We start from the raw sequence: 19344 nt of genomic DNA, 5'->3' as shown, positions 1-19344 counted from the left end.
TCAATAAATATAGTCTCCAACTAAAAGGTTAATTGTGTTATTTTCATGGAAAGTTTTCAAACCCTTCATGAAAAGGACATTTGGCTCAGGAATCCATCATCTTTACGGAAATAGAATAGGTGTCCCAGAATCAAATTTTTAAAGACTTTTATGAAGTCTTATGACTTTGTTTAGTTTCTTTACTAAGAAGTTTTACTCCCAAGTACTGTCCCTGAATGGAAGTCTGCTGATTGGTGCCATGTAGCTTTGACTTTAGAATGAGGTAAGTGGGACCTATTGTTACTAGGATTTCTTTTGCAGGCTAGAATGCCTTCTAGGTTCCAAGGTGGCTTGAGGTATCCACTGGGGGAGAGGTCATTGAGATTTAATTCCTGGCTGTTGAGTCTCCACCAAATAAATTACGAATCTGATTATTATAGCCACATCTACCTGGGCACCAGCCACCTTTTACCTTGAGTTGGTTTACTTCCTAAAGAAAAGGAGGCATCTACCGATAGACTGGGGACCACCAGAAGGGAAGTTTGTGGTCAAGCAAAGGCACCTCGCATTTCGTTTTCACTTCTCACTTTCCTTCCATCTGCATTCCTTGTAACAGACATTTCTATAGCAACCAGCTGTGGCAGAGGATCATGAAGACAGCATGTGGTTGGGAAAACAGGAAATTAGTTCAGAATACTTCTGTAATAAATACAAATCGTCCACAATGGCTAGAGAAAAGGGACCATTACTATCGAAAGGCAGAAAATCTTATTTTAGGTTTGGCCTGTTTATTCTGCTAAAGCTAAGTCTACATTCAAATATAACACTTAATAGTTAGGAGTTCCCGTCGTGGCGCAGTGGTTAACGAATCCGACTAGGAACCATGAGGTTGCGGGTTCGGTCCCTGCCCTTGCTCAGTGGGTTGACGATCCGGCGTTGCCGTGAGCTGTGGTGTAGGTTGCAGACACGGCTCGGATCCTGCGTTGCTGTGGCTCTGGCGTTGGCCGGTGGCTACAGCTCCGATTCGACCCCTAGCCTGGGAACCTCCATATGCCGAGGGAGTGGCCCAAAGAAATAGCAAAAAGACAAAAAAAAAAAAAAAAAAGTTGGAGGTGGTTCTCACTTCTTGTGTTCCCTCTCTTATACCAGAGAGGGGCTTATAAGGGTTTAGCTACTCTGCTGTCTGTCTACACTGGAAGTTAGGTTTCAGAGGTTAGAAGATACACACACACACTCCTCTCAAGGTTGGCTAGTTTGAAGCAGCATATGTGAAGAACCAGGTAGAAGGACAGGAGGCAGGCAGGCCCTGGAAGCATTAGATACTCTTCATTTGAGGGCGGCGTGTGTACTCTTGGCTTCTGGTCCGTCTTTTACTTTCCTCTGCTGGGTGCATAGCTGAGATAGGTATCAAACCCAGTTACAGAGGAATTGTGTGTGATTTAATGTACCAATTTAATAAGACATGAGGCTTTGGAAATGCAAAAGAAATTATAGCTAGTTCATTCCAAAAGGGCCCCTCATTTATCAAATATAATTGATTCTCCGGAGCCTACTTTTTAAAAAAAATCCAAGGTTCTGCTGCTTTCATTTTCAGAGAAGAGCAATATGAGTGTGGAGTGGAGATCTCTGAACCCACCAGTCAGCTGTCAACATGGTGGCGTGGTTGACATGACTGGGAAGCGTTGCTTTGTTCACGGCTGTATAGATTGACTGTGCCGATCAGCCTGACACAACTTCAAACAGATGGTTGTTGGAACTATTCTAATGCCAAGTGTGTAAACTTAGCCCAAGATCCAAGGGTAGGAAATAACTTTCTCAGAGTAAACCGGTCATACTCGGCAGATCCTGCCTAAAATTCACCATCCATAACTAGAAGCCTATCAGTCAATCACGTATGTGTTTTTTATGTTACAGGACTACTGCATAAATTGGACTTGATGAACTACACATATGTATACAGAAATCACACAAATTAGTTGCTTCTTGCTATAAAGGTCAGAGGAAAAAATTGGACACAGAAAAGAATTCAGACTGAAGACAATTACAGAATTTCTATTTAAAATGATGGTGCAATTTAGAAAATTAACTTCTCCAAGCTGCTAGTCTTTTCTGTGATTTCAAAAGGAAGAAGAAACAAGGAGGGATTAAAATTATGTCGGCTAGTTAGAATGCTAAAAGTTCTGGCATGGATGTGGAGAACATAGCTGTTGAACTGTAAGGGAGGAAAAAAAAAAAAAAAGGCAGATTTAGATTTTGACCTGCTGGTTCGCAGGACTTCTGGTCTGGTGCAAGTCGGTATCCAGTGGTACAGGAACAAAGCACCTTGCTATCAGCGCCTGTTTTACAAAACTGCTTGCATCTGCCATTCTTAATGTTGCATGTTGCATCTGAAGGAAAGCAAAATCAACAATAATAGCATCATTTAACACACATTTCTAAAAAATACATGAAACTACTGACTCATGTATGGGTCATATATAAGCTGGAGCGTTCATGGAGAGAAGTTTGGGAGCCTTGAGCTAAGAGTAGAAAAAAAAGATAAAATTCTTAGATGTAAAAATGATGGCAGCAATATATGTGATTTGGCATAAAACAGAAGGTGCAGATATGCTACTTTCACCAAATCATGGATGGCAATGAAAAAAGCTGTTTATTAAAGTATAAATACCTTCAGAAAAGCATCCCTAACTTTAGTATGAGTTTTCCGAAGGTTACTGCCCTTGACTAAACAGGTCAATACATGGGATGTTATCAACACCGCAGAAGTTCTCCTGATGCCTCCTTCCTTCTTCCCAAAGTTACCATCAGTCCGACTTCTAACAGGGTATTAGTTTTTTTTTTTTTTTTGTCTTTTGTCTTTTTGTCTGTTGTTGTTGTTGTTGCTGTTGTTGCTATTTCTTGGGCCGCTCCCGCGGCATATGGAGGTTCCCAGGCTAGGGGTTGAATCGGAGCTGTAGCCACCGGCCTACGCCAGAGCCACAGCAACGCGGGATCCGAGCCGCGTCTGCAACCTACACCACAGCTCACGGCAACGCCGGATCGTTAACCCACTGAGCAAGGGCAGGGACCGACCCCGCAACCTCATGGTTCCTAGTCGGATTCGTTAACCACTGCGCCACGACGGGAACTCCGGGTATTAGTTTTATATAAGGAGAAGCCCCCGGAGTTCCCTGGTGGTGCAGCGGGTTAGAGCTCTGGCGTTGTCACTACTGTGGCTGTGGCTACTGCTGTGGTGTAGGTTTGATCCCTGACCTGGGAACTTCTGCATGCCATGGGCATGGCCAAAAAAAAAAAAGAAGCTCGAGGTATGCACCCTTCTCTTTCATTTAACGTTTTGTTTGTGAGCTTCATCGCTATTGTTCTGTAAAGCCACAGTTCATCTGCATGCCACGGAATATACTCCACGGCATAAATAGTCCTACCTTTATTCATCCATCTTCCTGTGGATGAATATTTGAGTTGAGGTTCCAGTTTTTGCCTCTTCTGTATAATGTTGTAACGCATATTTTTGGACACATCTTTTGGTAGCACATGCATGTATATTTACTGGATTATATACTCAGGAGTGCAGTGATTGGACCATGTGTTCAGGTTTGGTAGATACTGCCAATTTCTAAGATAATTGTACAAATTTAGATTCCGCCCATCAGTGTCTGAGAGTTCCAGCTACTGGATATATGTAGTGCAGATACTGTCTCCCAATCTGTGACTTAACCTTTTCACCCTACGTAGTGTATTTTGCTGAATAGAAGTTCCTAGTTTTAATATAATCGGGTTTTTCAAAGTGAACTTGAAGCTGGCTGAGGTGGGTATGTGTCAACACAAGAGAATGAAATAGGGTCCTTTAAGGGAGCCAAATGCCAAAGACACTACGTGTTGACAATGAAAAGCATCATAGTGGCTCATATTTTCTTTACTTTCCTGTACAATCTCCCATAGTAATATAAAGTATCTTTCCTTCGTCTCTTATAATGCTTTTTGTCAGGATTCTATTTTATCTGCTATTAAGATTGCTTGGTCAGTTTCTTTTTGTTAGCATTTACCTGGAAAATGTTTTTGCATCCATCCCTTTATTTTAGCCTCCTGGTATAGTTTTATTTTAGGTATCTCCTTTATCTGCAGCATACAATGAGATTTTTAACTCCAGACTGAAAATGGTCATTAACCCCAATTCACATTCATCGTGATTCCTGACATATTTGGCTTGTTCCTGCCATCTCGTTTTCTGTTTTCTGATTCCTCTGCTTTCCCTTTGTTTCTCCAATGCAGTCTCAGCAGCAGGATGTAGCAGGGTTCAGGGCTTGCTAGCTGAGACCTGCTGAGTTAAGAGAAACAGGCGCTGCCCTTGGGCCTGTTTCTGTCTCCAGAGCAGCTCGGAGAACACAGTGAATGGGGGGCACCTTCCCCCTAACCTTAGGCTCAACAATAGTACAGCTTTGAAGAGAAATGCTCGCTTGTCAGTGCAGTTAGAACAGGGAGAGTCTTTCGCCAGCACCATAGTGACTAGCTCTGCGTGGACTTCCGCTGGCCTCGTGCAGGTGCAGCCCGGACTTGCCTTGGCTCCTGTCTGCGCAAAGTGCCCCTCCCCCTTAGCTTGGTGTTTCCGGTTGATGCTGAGGCATCGGATGCCACGTGACTGCTCCTGGTGCCCCATAGGCTGACCGTCTGACCACTGGGAGACAGATGCTGATGGATACATTCTTTCACCTCTTCTCCCTGTCGAGACGGACTGTCCTGAGGCCAGCTCATGTGGCTTCTTGGAAAATTGTCCCCGGAGATGGAACCATCAGTTGCAGATGAGAGATGACTCATCCCACTCTTGGTCCTCCTTTCCTCACTGCCTCACTCCCCTGTCCCTCACTCTTGCTGCCTGGAATTGCAACCCTAATTAGCATGTGTCACAGACTCTCTTTCTGGGGGATTCCAGGCTAGCAAAGTGACTGTGTAGTTTAGAGTATTTTGTGGCTTTTTGAGTGACAGATGGAAATCTTCTAATTACTGGGGTAACAGGCTAATGTCATGATTAGCTCATGTTCTTTACTGATATTTCAGGGAATAAGGGGACACAAGTCAGCTGTTGCTAGGTAGACAGAGGAACCAGCCTGAGCCCTAACCTTTGCTATCAGTAATCCACTGAGCGCATGATCCAGGAAGATAGCACTTGGTCCTTTTAATTAATTAGTTATTTTTTTAAAGACCTTTCTCCTCACTGACGGTGAGCTCACTAACATCCCTGGCTCTTCTCATGTTACGAGCAATCATTTTGTTGCCCCAGAGCAATACTGGAGTGTTCAGCCAAATCAGATACCGCGGGTAGAAAGTGTTCAGTCAATATGAGATGGAGATAAGTTCACAGAGGTGGGCGGTGGGTGTGGACCGGTTTGGTCCAGGCCACGCACAACGGCCATGGGTAAAGTCGGAGTGGTTTTTCCGGTTCTGATGCTGTGCCCTTGGATAAGTAACTAGACCTCTCCATCATTTTCTTCATTGCTCTTTATGACCCAGGAGTGCTGCCGCCGCTGCTGTTCTGAGAAATACTGCTGTCCGATCAGCAGTCTTTTGACCTCAGATAAGGGACCTGAGGGTCTGGAAATAGAATAACAGTACAAGGAATTCCAGTGGAGAGGGGTGTGGGTCAGGAGCTCAGGGACAGGCACTGCGACCTCATCCATCAGCCATCTCTTAGCACTTAGACGGCAGGCACTGTGTTGGGGGCGGGTTCTCCGTGGTCCTGAGGCTGATCTGGGTGCCTGGCGTGTCTGCAGGAGAGCAACTCAAAGCGTCTCTTCTTCTCCCTCCGCGGCACCACAACTATCTCTATTCCCCTCACGCCTACTGTCAAAGTTACTGTGTTCTGCTGATTTTCCTCTGCCTTCATCTTGCCTGATATATTCACTGAAGACCAAACCCCAGACAAAAGATATTTCATTTAACACATTTATCACAGAATATGCTGTTACTCGGCTAAACTCAAGATTTTTTCTTTTTCTTTTCTTTTTTTTTTTTTTTACTCTGCAGAAATATGCAGTAAATTGATCGTGTTGGTGGTGTGTTAGCAAACTGAAAAAGTGTTTATGTGCTTGTGATTGTTTTTCTTTCCGACCTGCCTCACCATTGGGCAGTGCCTCTTACACTCTTCAGAAGGGGCTGGAGTGACCAAGTTTGATTAGACTTTGATTTCTCAGAAAAGGACTCAGCTGTGAGGTGTAACTGGGGACACACAGTGGTCTTTATTCCGGCTCAAGGGGCACAGTAGCCAATTAATTGTTCAAACTAGAAAGTGGCCCTGAATGTTGGCACCTCTCTCCCCCAGAGAGGAAGGAGCCTGATGAATGAGAGGAGGAAAACAAGGTCTTAGCAGTGGAGATGGCCTTCCCTTCTGGGGAGCAGGTGAGCCAGGAGGCTTGGGGTCTGGAGGCCCCATAAACTGCGCTGTCCAGCAGCTTTGGCGATTAGCCCTCAGTTCAGTTTGAAGCAGTAGCTTGAGTGGGAGTTGGAATATGCTTTTGCTTTCTTCTAGGTCTGAGATAAAGAGCTTTTGGAGAGAATTCCCACTTTGTTTCTGAACTAAGCGAGCTGGCAGGATTTTTCTAAACTCTGATCCGATGCGCTGGGGGGAGGTCAAGACACCTTAGAGGCCAGGTGTGGTGGTGGCTGCAGTGTGACTACAGAGCTCTGACCAAGCCAGGACATGGGGAACCCGAGAGGCCCCAGACAGTGCCCGATACAAGACTTGGCACTTCTGCTGTGTGGACTGTAGCCTCCCACACGTCGCAAAACCTGTTATGGCAGTTTTGTGCTTATATCTACAGTCTTCAGGGCTCTGTGCCTCTTTTTAAAGTGTCTTTCTTTTTAAACTAAGAACACTTCGGCATATTTATTACTAAAGGCTGTTTTCACTCGTGCTTGGCTACAGTGTGCTCTTCATTCTTAACTGAGACTAATTGAGTCATTCATTCCCTCGGCTCCAATAGTTATATTATTTAACCTGATACGCCATTGGTTTCTGTAGGTTTCCATAATAGCAGGATCAGATTTATTGAGGTAAATCTGAATTTGAAATTACAACCTTTCAGATGAAAGTAACACTTCAGAGTTGTTGAACCAATGAACACACCGTAGGAAAGGTAACCCAGGCATCAGTTTGTCCCCCCGCTGGGAGACCTGAGGGAACGGGGGTCCAAGCCAGGGGTACCAGTCTATCTACCTGCATCTCCTTTGTTCTTCCTTTTTAAATGTTTTTGCCCTGCCACCTTTTCTTTTTCCTATCTTTTATTCTTTTTTATCTTTTGGATCTCAAAAGATGATGATCAATGGATTTCTCTTTAGAACTGAAAGGATTTCTGAGCAGCATTAGACATGACTTTTTTCCTTTCTCAATAGGACAAGTGCAGCTGCTGTGTTTCAGTTTGTTTTATGCTCTTTTCATCTGCGTGTCAGGTGGATGGCCGTAATGCCTTAATAGAGTCCTGATAATTTTCTGCTCTTTGCCCTTAGTTACGTAGCCTGTGGTGTTAAATTCTTTCCCTAGGACTGTCTCTCTGTTCTGGAGTTTGAAAGTAGAAAGAGGATCCACCATTAGCACTGTGTGCTTTTCACAATCACAATACCCGTAATCCTGCATCAGGATTACCAACAAGTGGGTAATGGACTTTGGGGCTTACTGTTCCGTTGCCAAAATCTCAGGAAAAAAAAAAGTATTCTAGGCTATGTGAAGAAAAGATGCACAGTGACTCTAGATTTTCTATGTTAACTCTCTCAATGTAATCAATATAGTCAAATTCAAGAATGAGCTCTGATTTTTGTCAAGACATATAACACATGAAGTGGTTTGTATGGGTGGAGAAGTGCCTATTTTTTTTTTTTTAATCTTTTTAGGGCTGCACCCATGGCATGTGGAGGTTCCCAGGCTAGGGGTCTAATCGGAGCTACAGCTGCTGGCCTACGCCACAGCCATAGCAACGCGGGATCCGAGCCGTGTCTACAACCTATACCACAGTTCACAGCAACACTGGATCCTTAACCCACTGAGCGAGGCCAGGAATCGAACCTGCAACCTCATGGTTCTTAGATTCGTTAACCACTGAGCCAGGACGGGAACTCTGAGAAGTGCCTGTTATATGGGAGAATTTGCCTTCTCATACCCCAATTCTATACTTAATTGACTTCCACTGCTTTTGTTGATAGCAATTTAGTCAGGAGTTCAAACCATTTTATGAATCAGTTTTCTTTGCATTTTGTGGATAGCAGTTAGAAGCATGGGTTTTGGTCAGACAAACTGAAGTTCAAGTCCTGGCTCAACCATTTACTGCTTCTGTGATTTTAGGTTGTTTGAGCTGTGCATCTCTCATCTGCATAGAATGAGGATAATGTACTGACATTGAGGATTAATATGCTAGTGGAACATATTACCACTTAATACTAGTTACCAAATGTTATTGCTCTCAGTATAGTTTCTTGCACTCATCTTAGAAACCATGGCTACACATAAAATGAGTGTTTATAAGCTTCAAAAGTGTGATTTATATAATGGAATATTACTCAGCCCTTAAAAAGAGGGAAATCCTGTCATATGCAACAACAAGGGTGAGCCTGGAGGATATTATGCTAAATGAAATAAGCTGTTCACAGAAGGACAAATCCTGTATGATTCCACGTATACGAGGTGTCTAAAATAGTCCCAACACATAGAAGCAGAGAATACAGTTGTGCTTGCCAGGGCCTGGGGGAGGAGGGGAAAATGGGGGCGTTGCGGTTGAGCAGGTGTCAAGTTTCAGTTATGCCAGATGAATAAGTTCAAGACATCTGCTGTACAGCAAAGCGCCTGCTTAGCAGTACTGTATCGAACACTTCAGAATTTCTTGAGTGTAGATCTCATGTTAAGTGTTCTTTACAACAATAAAAATGTATATGTTTTTAAGAGAACATTATGGTACCTAAACATTGCATTTTACAGTTTCCTCTGGTTTCAGAGGAAGCTTTTGAACCATGAATAATCCAAGGATAGCTACTTACCTAATTCACAGTTCTTTCCTTCAAATCCAACTTGACACCAACATTCGTAGGAATTAATGTCATCCTTGCACAGGCCGCCGTTTAAGCATGGATTGGGCTCGCACTGATCTCCATCTTTGAGAGAGATGGAGAAGTTGGATTAGCAGGTAAATTGCTCAGAATGCCTGGTCCTCCCTGCGCAGACTCGTGGCGTGGGGAGCCAGACTTTTAGGGTCAGAGCAGAGCTGCTGATCTGGAAACCAGCTGCTTATGGGATGCCCCTGTCTTCCTAAGTTTCTAAAAGCAACTCAAATAAAGCTTCTTAGGCTAACACTGTCCTAGGAAGTTGGCCCGAGGAAGGCGTGTACATAGTTTATGCAACCAAAGGGGAGAGACGAGGGGCAAGAACATCCGAGTGTGGAGATGCACTCTGTCAGCAGAGGCAAGAAGGACGTCCAGTCCTTCCTTAGAGACTGATGACGGAGTCGCTTCTAAATCGGTCATCTACATCATACAAGGTGACTCTGTCATGCGTCTTGCAGAGCACGCTGAGCTAGATGACACATGTAACTGCACTCGAGCTGGCAGCCTTGGCATGGAGCAAATGCGTCTTCCTCATAGTATCATTTAACTTTTAGGAATCGTATGCAGTAATGGTTCAAAACAACAGAAAAGCTGCTTTACTACTGAAGGATAATCTACTGTCTGTGAGTTAGGTTCCAAATGGTCTAGGTAAAGTGAGAAACAACTCTGAATACAAAGAACTAGCAAGGAAAATGTGCTTTCTTTATATATAGATTTTCTGTTTCCTTCCTACCTTTCCTGAAGTTTCTACACTTAGAGACCTTTGAAGAGGGCCTTTGAAGACACGAGTGGTGAGACAACAGGCGGGAAGGAGTAGGTATGAGGGGAAGGGTCAGAGTGAGAAGAGAACCTCTACGTCTAGTTTCTTGGAGCTCTGCCTCCATCCACACTTCTAGGGAAGCTTCAGAAGAAAGGGATGAATAGAACCAGAAGAGAGGTCGGTAGGTACTCTGAGCCGTGAAGAAAATTGGGAGTTAGATGAGCAAGACTTAATAGATGAATCAGAAAAGAGTAAGCCATAAAGATGACAGAAGAATAAAAGGGTGAGAGAAAGGGGATGATTAAAGAGAACTTTCTAATTATCGGTCATATTTTATTTATTATTTTTTGTCTTTCTGCCTTTTCTAGGGCTGCTCCCATGGCATATGGAGGTTCCCAGGCTAGGGGTCGAATCGGAACTGTAGCTGCCGGCCTACGTCACAGCTCATGGCAATGCTGAATCCTTAACCCACTGAGCGAGGCCAGGGATCGAACCTACAACCTCATGGTTCCTAGTCAGATTCGTTAACCACTGCCCCACAATGGGAACTCCTCGGTCATATTTTAGAGCAAAGCTCCCTAATATCTGGTGTGGGGATCCCTGCCTGCTCTAGGGACAGCAGTAGCATGTCTGTCATGCTCGCTCTCAGGAGCATGTATCCAGGTCCCATTGACTAAGGGCTACTGTCCCTTTCTCAGAAATAGTCCCTCTCTGGAAAATCTGCTCTTTGTGAAAAATTAGACCTTGTCCCCTCTCCTCTCTGCCCCTTGATCCAGTGTGCTTTTGCACAGATACTTCAATTTGTTCCAATTCCATGAAAACAAAATACATTATCTCTGGTTTGTTATTATTGATGTTCAGAACTGGTCTAAAAAACGAGCTACATTTGCACTTTATATTATAGACCAACGGGTCTGAATTATTTAGGATGTTTCACTGAAAGGGTCTGGGCTTGCAGCCAGCTACACAGCGACTCATTTGCTGAGACATATCTTGAAAATGAGTGTCATTTTATCCCGCATTTAGTCCTCCTTTGGGTGCTTGTCTGTGTGTACTTTGGGCTGAGGCAGAGCCACAGACAGTAGGGGTCAAAGACAACAGGGGACAGGACCCTGCCAAGTGAGTGATTCCTGTTTAAGGCTACTCGGCGGTGGTTTAATGAATAACTGCTTTTAGATTTGAAGGCTGGGAGGGGTAATAGAGAAAGCAAGGGGTTGGGAACTAGAACATTTGGCTTCTTTTCTGGTCTCCACGCCTCCCCAGCTGGGTGACCTTTGGCAAGTCGTTTAACCTCCCTTAACCTCCCTTCCTCCTTCTGTAAAATGAAGTTAACAGTGCTTTGCTCCCAGGATTGGTGTGAGGATTGAATGTGACGGGCACTCTGTAAACTGTAAAGTGCTGGACAGATGCTCGTTAATGTGGTTGGGTGATATTTCTCCTTCAACCAGGCTCTCTGCATGGTGAGTTGATGGCAGAGCAAAGGGCAGGAGTGCGGGGCCTGCGTCCCTACCGTGTGAGGAAGCCCATACGGGGGGAGAATAGCATGGGCTCCTCTGGAGTGGCTGGGAATCTAGACTGCAACGTGAAAAGGAGCATGAAGTTGAGTTTTCTTTTTCCTTGTTTTTGTTTTATTTTTAGTAGACAGTGGTGACAGTGTAGAAAATCATTAATCAGACTCTTCAGTTAGAGCTAAGAGACCAGGAGGGGGAGCTCTCATGCCCTCTGACTGTCGTAGAGCCCAACAGCCAGTGACAAGCCATGGACTCCTTGTTTAGGAAGCCCTGCCAACGTGCTTTACCCCTCTTTAAAAGAGTTCTCGGTCCCTAGCAGGGGCTTGCATGTGACTCACCCTGGTTGCAGAGAACTGCAGTTCTCTGCTTATCTTGAATAAACTTTGCTGGAGTCTGTTTCAGATCAACAACAGAATCATACCCTTGATGTTTTCCAGGTATTTTTACCTGTGTTTGAGTCAACAATGCAGCCTGTGACCTAGAAGGCAGGGGCCTAACGTCCACATCTGGTATTTGAGATGTACTGATGAACCCCTGCTTCGAGGTGGGAGGCCAAGTGGGTGGGGGTGTGAGCAATGAAGGTGTTGGGAGAGTTGAAATACAGCCAAGAATATTTATACTCTTGCTCCCTGCCCCTTGGGGGAGGGAGGGGAAATTTATTTGCTTTAAAAAAAGTACAAGATCCAAAGTTTTAAATAGATGAGAAATAGAGAATAAAATGACTTGTTTGGCCAAACTCAGTAGAGGGTTGGCATGGTAGCTTTCATTACTAAGAATAAGGAAAGGCAGATAAAGCAATGTGAAGGAGCGGGCCTCTTCCTCCCTCATGATTTCAAAACAATGTGGAGAAATTATGAGTTACAAGAGTATCAACAAGGCCATCAGTGTCTCCAGAATAGAATCTAGAAAATAGCATTGATGGATTTCAGTGAATGTGCTGTCCAGGTTAGTTTCTGTTCATGCAGATGGTCGGAGAGAAGCCAACCTCGGAAACTTACACTGCCTCAAGATCCTGCTGCTGGATTTTATATTAGTTTTAAGACTTAGCTGTCATTCAAGTTTTGACTTTTCCTCCTTTTGGTCAATTCATTCAACAAATATTTACGCAACACTTCTGTACCAGATATTATTTGAGGTACTAGGAATACATCCCTGAAGGAAACAGTTGAGTACCCCTGCTGACAAGCAGCTTGCCATCTAATGAGGTGGGAGAAATCGTGTAAGAACATTATATGATACCTCAGTTGGTGAAAAGTGCTCTGAGAAATAATAGCACAAGCCTGAAGTGATGGTGTTCTGAGGGGGCAGGTTGAAGTGTGAATAGATCATCAGGGTAGGCTTCACTGAGGTGGTGACATTTGGCTAAGGGAGGTGAGAGAGCAAGCCTAGGGGAACCTGACAGAAGAACCTTCCACAGTAAAGACACAGATCCTAGAGGCAGGGACCCAACTTCCAAATACAGTAAGATGAACCCCTGCTTTGGGGTGGGAGGCCAAGTGGAAGAATTCCTAGAGCGTGCAAAGAGCAGCAGCAATGCCAAGGTGAGGTCAGACGGGCAGGGCAGTCAGAAAGGGCCTTGTGGGCCCTCAGAAGGAGAAGAGCTTCCCCCCCGCCCAGTTTTTTGGGTTGCACCCATGGCACGTGGAAGTTCCCCGGTCAGGGATCAAACCCACGCCACAGCAATGACCTGAGCTGCTGCAGTGATAACTCTGGATCTTTAACCTGCTTAGTCACCAGGGAGCCCTGGAGAAGGATGTCTAAGCAGTAAACATTTAAGTCAATCAGCATTCTCTGATTCTCTAGGAAGATTGCAACCTCTCATTCAGTCCCAGATGCAGTTTGCTTTGGTTCTTCCTTGCAGATTCCTGGGGTGGAAAGATGTTATTTTTGAAGCCCTAGGGAGGAGTCAGCTTATCTGCCAGCAGATATCTCTCATGCTGGCGTAAACCTAGAGTATATCACTGTTCAATTTTGGGTGAAAGGAGTTGGAATTATTTTTCTGAGCCCTTTCGACAGTTTAATATATTATCTGTATACACAGAAAAAAAATGTATAATTCTTGAATGTTTCGTATACCAGCTAGAGGATAAAATGAGTTGCTTACCAACATATTGCTTCCAAAATTCATTCTGTAAAGAAAAAGAGGACAAGTTAATGGTAGTATTTAAAATGCTTTGGATTTGAGTCCCTTTCTATTGTAACATTTATGATACACATAAATGTATAGATATTTTAAAATTCCAAAGAGAAGTATGCTTTTCACCCCATTTTCTTTTTTTTAAGGTTTTTTATTCTTTGCTCCGCATGTGAAGGATGTTAGGTGGAAATACTCACAGTTTTCTCAGTGTTTTCAAAAACTTCTCGTGCTTCTTCAAAACTACACTTTTCTTCTATACATTCTCTCTCAAGATTCCCTCGAACAAACTCTTCCAGTTTGCCTGAATTATACCTCTTTGGCCGATGCAGAATTTTGGTGGCATTTTCACGATCAAGGAAAACTGAAATTTGAAAGAACTATTCTTTAGCTATAGAAAAGAAAAACATCACGAAAATTAAATACGACTCTTAAGAAAGGCTTTGTTTTTAATCCCGGTAATCCCAAAGCCAATTTATCTTTGCGGTGTGGAGCTGAACTCTGCGATGTTCTTACGGCACTGTATACACACGGAGATTTAGGAATTAAAATTCAATTTTACTTTGAGTCAGGAGAGCTTTGGTAATAAAAGGTCAGATTTGCAATCATATTTGAATTTACTTTGGATGAAAAAGAAAGTTCTCAAATAAGCAGTTAACGTCACACTTTGGCATCATTTGAAAACAGCTAATTGCAGAGCCTTGCAAGGCCATCCATCACCCTGGCCAGGCTGTGTTTCAGGATGCAGTTGCCCAGATGACTTGGTAGCACCTTTCTCTTAGAAGAGCAGACGTCTGCATGTAATCCCGCTGTCTCTCATTAGATATTAAAGAAAAACCACGGCGTGCATTTTTTTTTTTAATCTTCAGACTCATAGCACCTTCAGGTGGCATGGGTTATAGGACTTCCAGTGACACAAGTCTTTCTCTGAGCTACAGGATGTGCTATATTTTAGCTGTGACTGCTGAGGGTGTAGGAACACTCCTGAACTCTGGAGGATTGAGGTCTCTAACTGAAATCTCCGCCCACCACCCAGTCTCAATTTCTTCTTTCTGTTTCGCTCTCTGTCTCTGTGTGGGTGTCTCTCCTTAGAGAGATACAGATAGAGTATTTAAATCTATAATTAATAACAACTCGAAGTTGCCTGGGGTTGTTCTTTTCTTTAGGAGACTATCTGATACCAACTCAACCGGACCAGGTGTTTATAAGATGAACTTTCCAGAGCATTTTGGGACTGTTTTCTCATTAGCTCAAAAAAAGGAGGAAAGGAATGGAAACAAACTCAATTGCCTTATTGCCATTGCAGCTGTTCACTTCATGGAGCCTTCTAGTCCCTTGTCAGCCACTTGCTTTTTCTCTTGCTCTTCAGGTTCCCTGGGGCTTCACTTTCCCCCTGAAGTTCGCTCAGACTTTCTCCGCTCAACTCTTCACTGGCCAGCTTTTTGCCCCGTCTGCAGGGCTGCCGCACCTGCGGCCCTGGCCTCTAGGTCGGTGCGGGCAGCTGCCTCTTCCTTCCCTTGCAGGCAGCCACGCACCGTGGACAAAGCCACCGAGCTGCAGGTGGTTGCTCTTGCATGTCGATGCCCACCAGCTTCCGCCAGGCCCTCCTCTCTGCTCGCCCACTCTTTTGCTTGGCCCTGGGTGCTCTTACAGTAGCCTGTGTGTCTCTGTTTTCAATGTGCTCCAGTGGAAAAATAGGGGTTTGGAGTCGGATCAGACACAGCTGGGTTTGAATCATGTGCCTACCATCTACTGCCAGCGAGATCTTAGGGAAGCCACCCAATCTCTGAAGCGTAACTTTGTCACATGTAAGCGGTGCTGACAGGCTCAGTGCGATGCTCTGTGCAGGCTCGTGTGCTGCTTCTCTCTTCCTTTCTACTCCTCTGCTTGGCCTGCCTTCCTAATTTTCTCCATTCCCTTTTTCTTTTTTTTTTTTTTGTCTTTTTGCCTTTTCTAGGGCCGCTCCCGCAGCATATGGAGGTTCCCAGGCTAGGGGTCTAGTCAGAGCTGCAGCCGCCGGCCTACACCAGAGCCACAGCAACGCAGGATCCGAGCTGTGTCTGCGACCTACACCACAGCTCACGGCAACGCCGGATCCTCGACCCATTGAGCCAGGCCAGGAATCAAACCCTCAACCTCGTGGTTCCTAGTCAGATTCGTTAACCACTGCGCCATGACGGAAACGCCTCTGTTCCCTTGATTTAATACACTTTGGGGCATCTCTTTCTCTTCTCTGCTCCTGTCCATGTAATGAAATGACTACTGTCAGGATCAACCAGGACCTCCTAAAAGATGATGTTGAGTTTATGTGTTTTCCGCCTGCTTTGAAACCTTTCTAATGGTTGATGTCTCACTTTTCAGGGCACTTTCTCCGTGAAATCACTCTTTTCTGTTCTCCTCTCTGCTCTGACTCTTGTCATTCACCCCCCGGTTGAGTCTGTTCATTCCCCTTCTGCCTGCCTCTATGTGTTTGGGTTCGCCCAGCCTCCAGCTTCAGCCTTGTCCCTTTTCACTGCATACGTCCCTGCCAGAGCCGGGACTAGGGTGAGGTAAGCAAGGCACCGAGGGTGTGTACAAGCACATTTATGCCTTGTGTGCCTCCCTTGTCCCACCCTGGTCCAGCTCTGAGCACTCACTGCCGCTGCCGGGCACTGCACCAGGTACCAGAGCATCCATGCTCACTCCCTGGATTCTCACGCACAAGTGGTTGTAACCACTGTTTGTACAAGGGTGAGTTCTGAATATCCATCTCAAGTCAGATACACCTTCCGAATTCCAGGTTGCCTTTCTAGTGCTCTAGCTGCACATTGTAATGTGGCTGATGAGACCTGATGTTTATTTCATGCTTCGGACAGTGTGCTCGGTGCTTTGCATCCACTGTTTCATTCCTTTCTCACAGCAGTCCCATGAGATGGGTACTGTCAGCTCATTTTTGTAAATCAGAAAAATGGAGGTTCAAAGAGGTAAAGTGATATATGGCCCGAGTAACATATTAAAGTGTCAGAGCCAGAATGCTGACGTTGGCAGTCAGGCTGCACGGTCTGTGCTCTTAGGCATGGTGCCGTGTCCTAAATGCCCAAGACAGAGTCTCTACACTTCCTCTGAAGCCATTCTCCTTCCATGCCCAGATGGTTAAGTCCTGTCATTTCTACTTCCTTGATGCCGCTTGAGTTCCTTTCCTTCTTCTGTCTGTGCAGCTAACGGTCAAGTTCAGGCCCTCCCACCTTCCCTGGATGATCGTGGTCGCCTTAAGACCGGTCTCCCCGAGTCTGGCCACAGTTCATTAGGATGTTGCCAGGTCAAGCATCCTAAGTCAGCCATGGGTGGTATTTGTGTTTACACTTCTGATGACTCCAAACTCCTTAGTTTAGGGTCCAAACTCTTTAATTGAGGGCCTTCCTTATGTGATGACCTGACCCTGCCTCACCTGTCATCTTCAATATTGAGAACATACTGAGTTCCTGACAGACCTCACATTCTTTGTGGATCTGGATCTCTGCCCACGAGTGACCCTCTCTGCATAGAATGCCCTGGATCAGGCATTTAAGGAGAGTGAGCACACTCTTTTTTTTTTTTTTAAAGACCTAGCTCAAAGTAGTCTCTCCCTGTCAGTGTTTGCCCAGGTAATGTATTCCCTTCGCTGTGCTTCTTTAGCACCGGGTTCATGTTTTCTCACATGGTACTGAAATCTCTGCCCAGACCGCATGGTGCTTTAGGTGGAAGAGGGAGGCTGCTTTCCCTCAAACCCCTGGGACCTGACCACAGTGCCTGGCACCAAGAAGTCGCCCAGTTTTGTGAAGTCGTGTACAGTGGATGGACTGAAGCTTTCGTTTATTTATTTCATTCATTCATTCTGAATGAAAGACAGCTTGAGTGCGTCTGCTTTACAAAACCGAATTGGTTTCACAGAGCAGTTTTTATTTCAAAATTCCAAATTGACGCAGTAATACCTAAGGGCAGCAGCCATGAAAATGCAACATCTCAGTAAATCATTCATAGAAGCCGCTTTCAGAAGCCAGCGACAGCTCAACAGCAGAGGAGAGCGCTGCCACACTGTCCACCCCGAGGGAAGGCCCCCGTGCTCCGCTCAAGGGCTCTTACCTCTGACTGTCTTTCTCCTCACGGTTGTCTGCGGGCCATACATTTAACCTCCCTTCTGGCTTGTCTCTTCTAGTCATTTCCCAAGCCCTGAAATCCTAATCCCTCTTTTTCTCCAAACCTCCCCTTTCCCCAACATCTGCCATCTTCAAGGGGGCAGTAGCCCTCTTAAAACCCACGTCATCTCACCACTTACCATGAAGGAAGGGTTTGGATCCCTTATCCTTCTAAATCCCACACTGATGAGAGATGTGTAAAGACCTAGCTTTATGTCCTATTTTGTGAGGTTTCTAGCTAAATTTATTCCTTGACTCTACCCACTTTGCTGGTTTGATTTAACCTTTGCATTCTCGTATCATTATTTCTGCATTTCAGTGTGACATCATGTCTGGAGTGGGAACCACGGGGCCAGTCTGCTTTCAGGGGACACTTAGGGTTGGCACCCCTGATCCTGGCACTGTCAGCCACTAGATTTGATTATAATAGGTTGACAAGTAAGTGTGATAAATGTTTCCTGCGGGAACATGCTGTTTGTCTAAATGGGGTCGTTTCTTCCCGCTGTGCCTTCCTTTGGGGAGCGCAGAAAGGCATGGAAGTTGTGAAAAAAATCAAGTCATGTCAAGTGCGTTAACTAAGTTCCTCCTCTTTCCATCCATTCTTGGACTTGCTTGGCTGACCTAAGAGCTCAAGTGAGTTCTGAGATTCCCCATGTATTAACTCCAAGATGATTAAAATCAGAGACAAAATAATTTCTTCCTAACCCATGGAAAACTTTAGTGATAAGTAACAACTTACTAATGAACTTTTGTGTTTTAAGTAAAGAGGTTCAATTGAAGGTATATAGTGTTTTTTTTTTTTTTTTGTTTTTTTTTTTTTTTGTCTTTTTGCTATTTCTTGGGCTGCTCCTGCAGCATATGGAGGTTCCCAGGCTAGGGGTTGAATCGGAGCTGTAGCCACCGGCCTACGCCAGAGCCACAGCAACGCGGGATCCGAGCCGCGTCTGCAACCTACACCACAGCTCACGGCAACGCCGGATCGTTAACCCACTGAGCAAGGGCAGGGACCGACCCCGCAACCTCATGGTTCCTAGTCGGATTCGTTAACCACTGCGCCACGACGGGAACTCCATGGTATATAGTTTTATAGGTTTTTAAAATTCGAGGCATGCCTCATTAAATAGTTTTAATATTTTGAATCACGTCAGGTCTTAAAATCAGACTTTTTGTGTAAATCATTGTTTTTGCTCTAATATTTCCCATTTTGATTTCAAAGTGATGAATAGAAAAACCGTAAAATGACAATTTTTTCTCCATATTCTGGTGTTTCTTTGTTAAAACATTTCCCCCCTTTTAATTTTTTTTTTAAGCATGGAGATGACTGTTTTCTGAGGCATTACATTGTCAAATCAGAAGCCCAACAGTGTCCATTAAAAATGTGCTATAAACATTATAAATCTGTTTCGTTTTAAAAATGAAGAAGACATAGCTCCCAGAGAACCAGTATTTACCAACCCATATGCTGACTCCTAGAATCCTGTATACATTGTGGTCGAATCCTGTAATCATTGTTTTATGAAAAAGACAGCCCCGGACATTTCTGTATCTAAAAGACAAGCACATTCCATGTATCTTTAAAAAGGAAACAAACCTGTACATTCCGCACTGAGTAGATATCCTAAAAGGCAGATGGAGACGAGGCCCAGTGATTCTGCCATGATCACGTTCAGGCGCCGCATAACCTCTGCTAGTAGATTGTGCAAGTTAGAAGGTTGACCAATTGTTCCA

At 44.6% G+C, this 19344-nt stretch overlaps 1 protein-coding gene and 1 long non-coding RNA gene across 4 annotated transcripts in view; one reads left to right on the top strand and one right to left on the bottom strand.

Moving 5' to 3' along the window:
* F9 (coagulation factor IX) overlaps positions 1-19320 on the bottom strand; it is a 31733-nt gene extending 12413 nt beyond the window's left edge. Inside the window, 5 exon segments of one of the 2 annotated variants that reach the window (NM_001164003.1) lie at positions 2238-2366; positions 8995-9108; positions 13433-13457; positions 13663-13826; positions 19208-19320. In NM_001164003.1, coding sequence (NP_001157475.1) covers positions 2238-2366; positions 8995-9108; positions 13433-13457; positions 13663-13826; positions 19208-19295 — 520 coding nt within the window. In that variant the 5' untranslated portion in view covers positions 19296-19320. 2 annotated transcript variants of the gene reach the window in all.
* The window catches only part of LOC110257820, a 226442-nt gene that overhangs the window by 9012 nt on the left and 198086 nt on the right, over positions 1-19344 (top strand). The window lies entirely within an intron of this gene.

The sequence above is a fragment of the Sus scrofa genome, chromosome X (genome assembly GCF_000003025.6).
Source record: "Sus scrofa isolate TJ Tabasco breed Duroc chromosome X, Sscrofa11.1, whole genome shotgun sequence".
Taxonomy (NCBI): domain Eukaryota; kingdom Metazoa; phylum Chordata; class Mammalia; order Artiodactyla; family Suidae; genus Sus; species Sus scrofa.
Note: the sequence above shows the minus strand (reverse complement) of the source record. Positions and strands in the feature narration are given on the sequence as shown.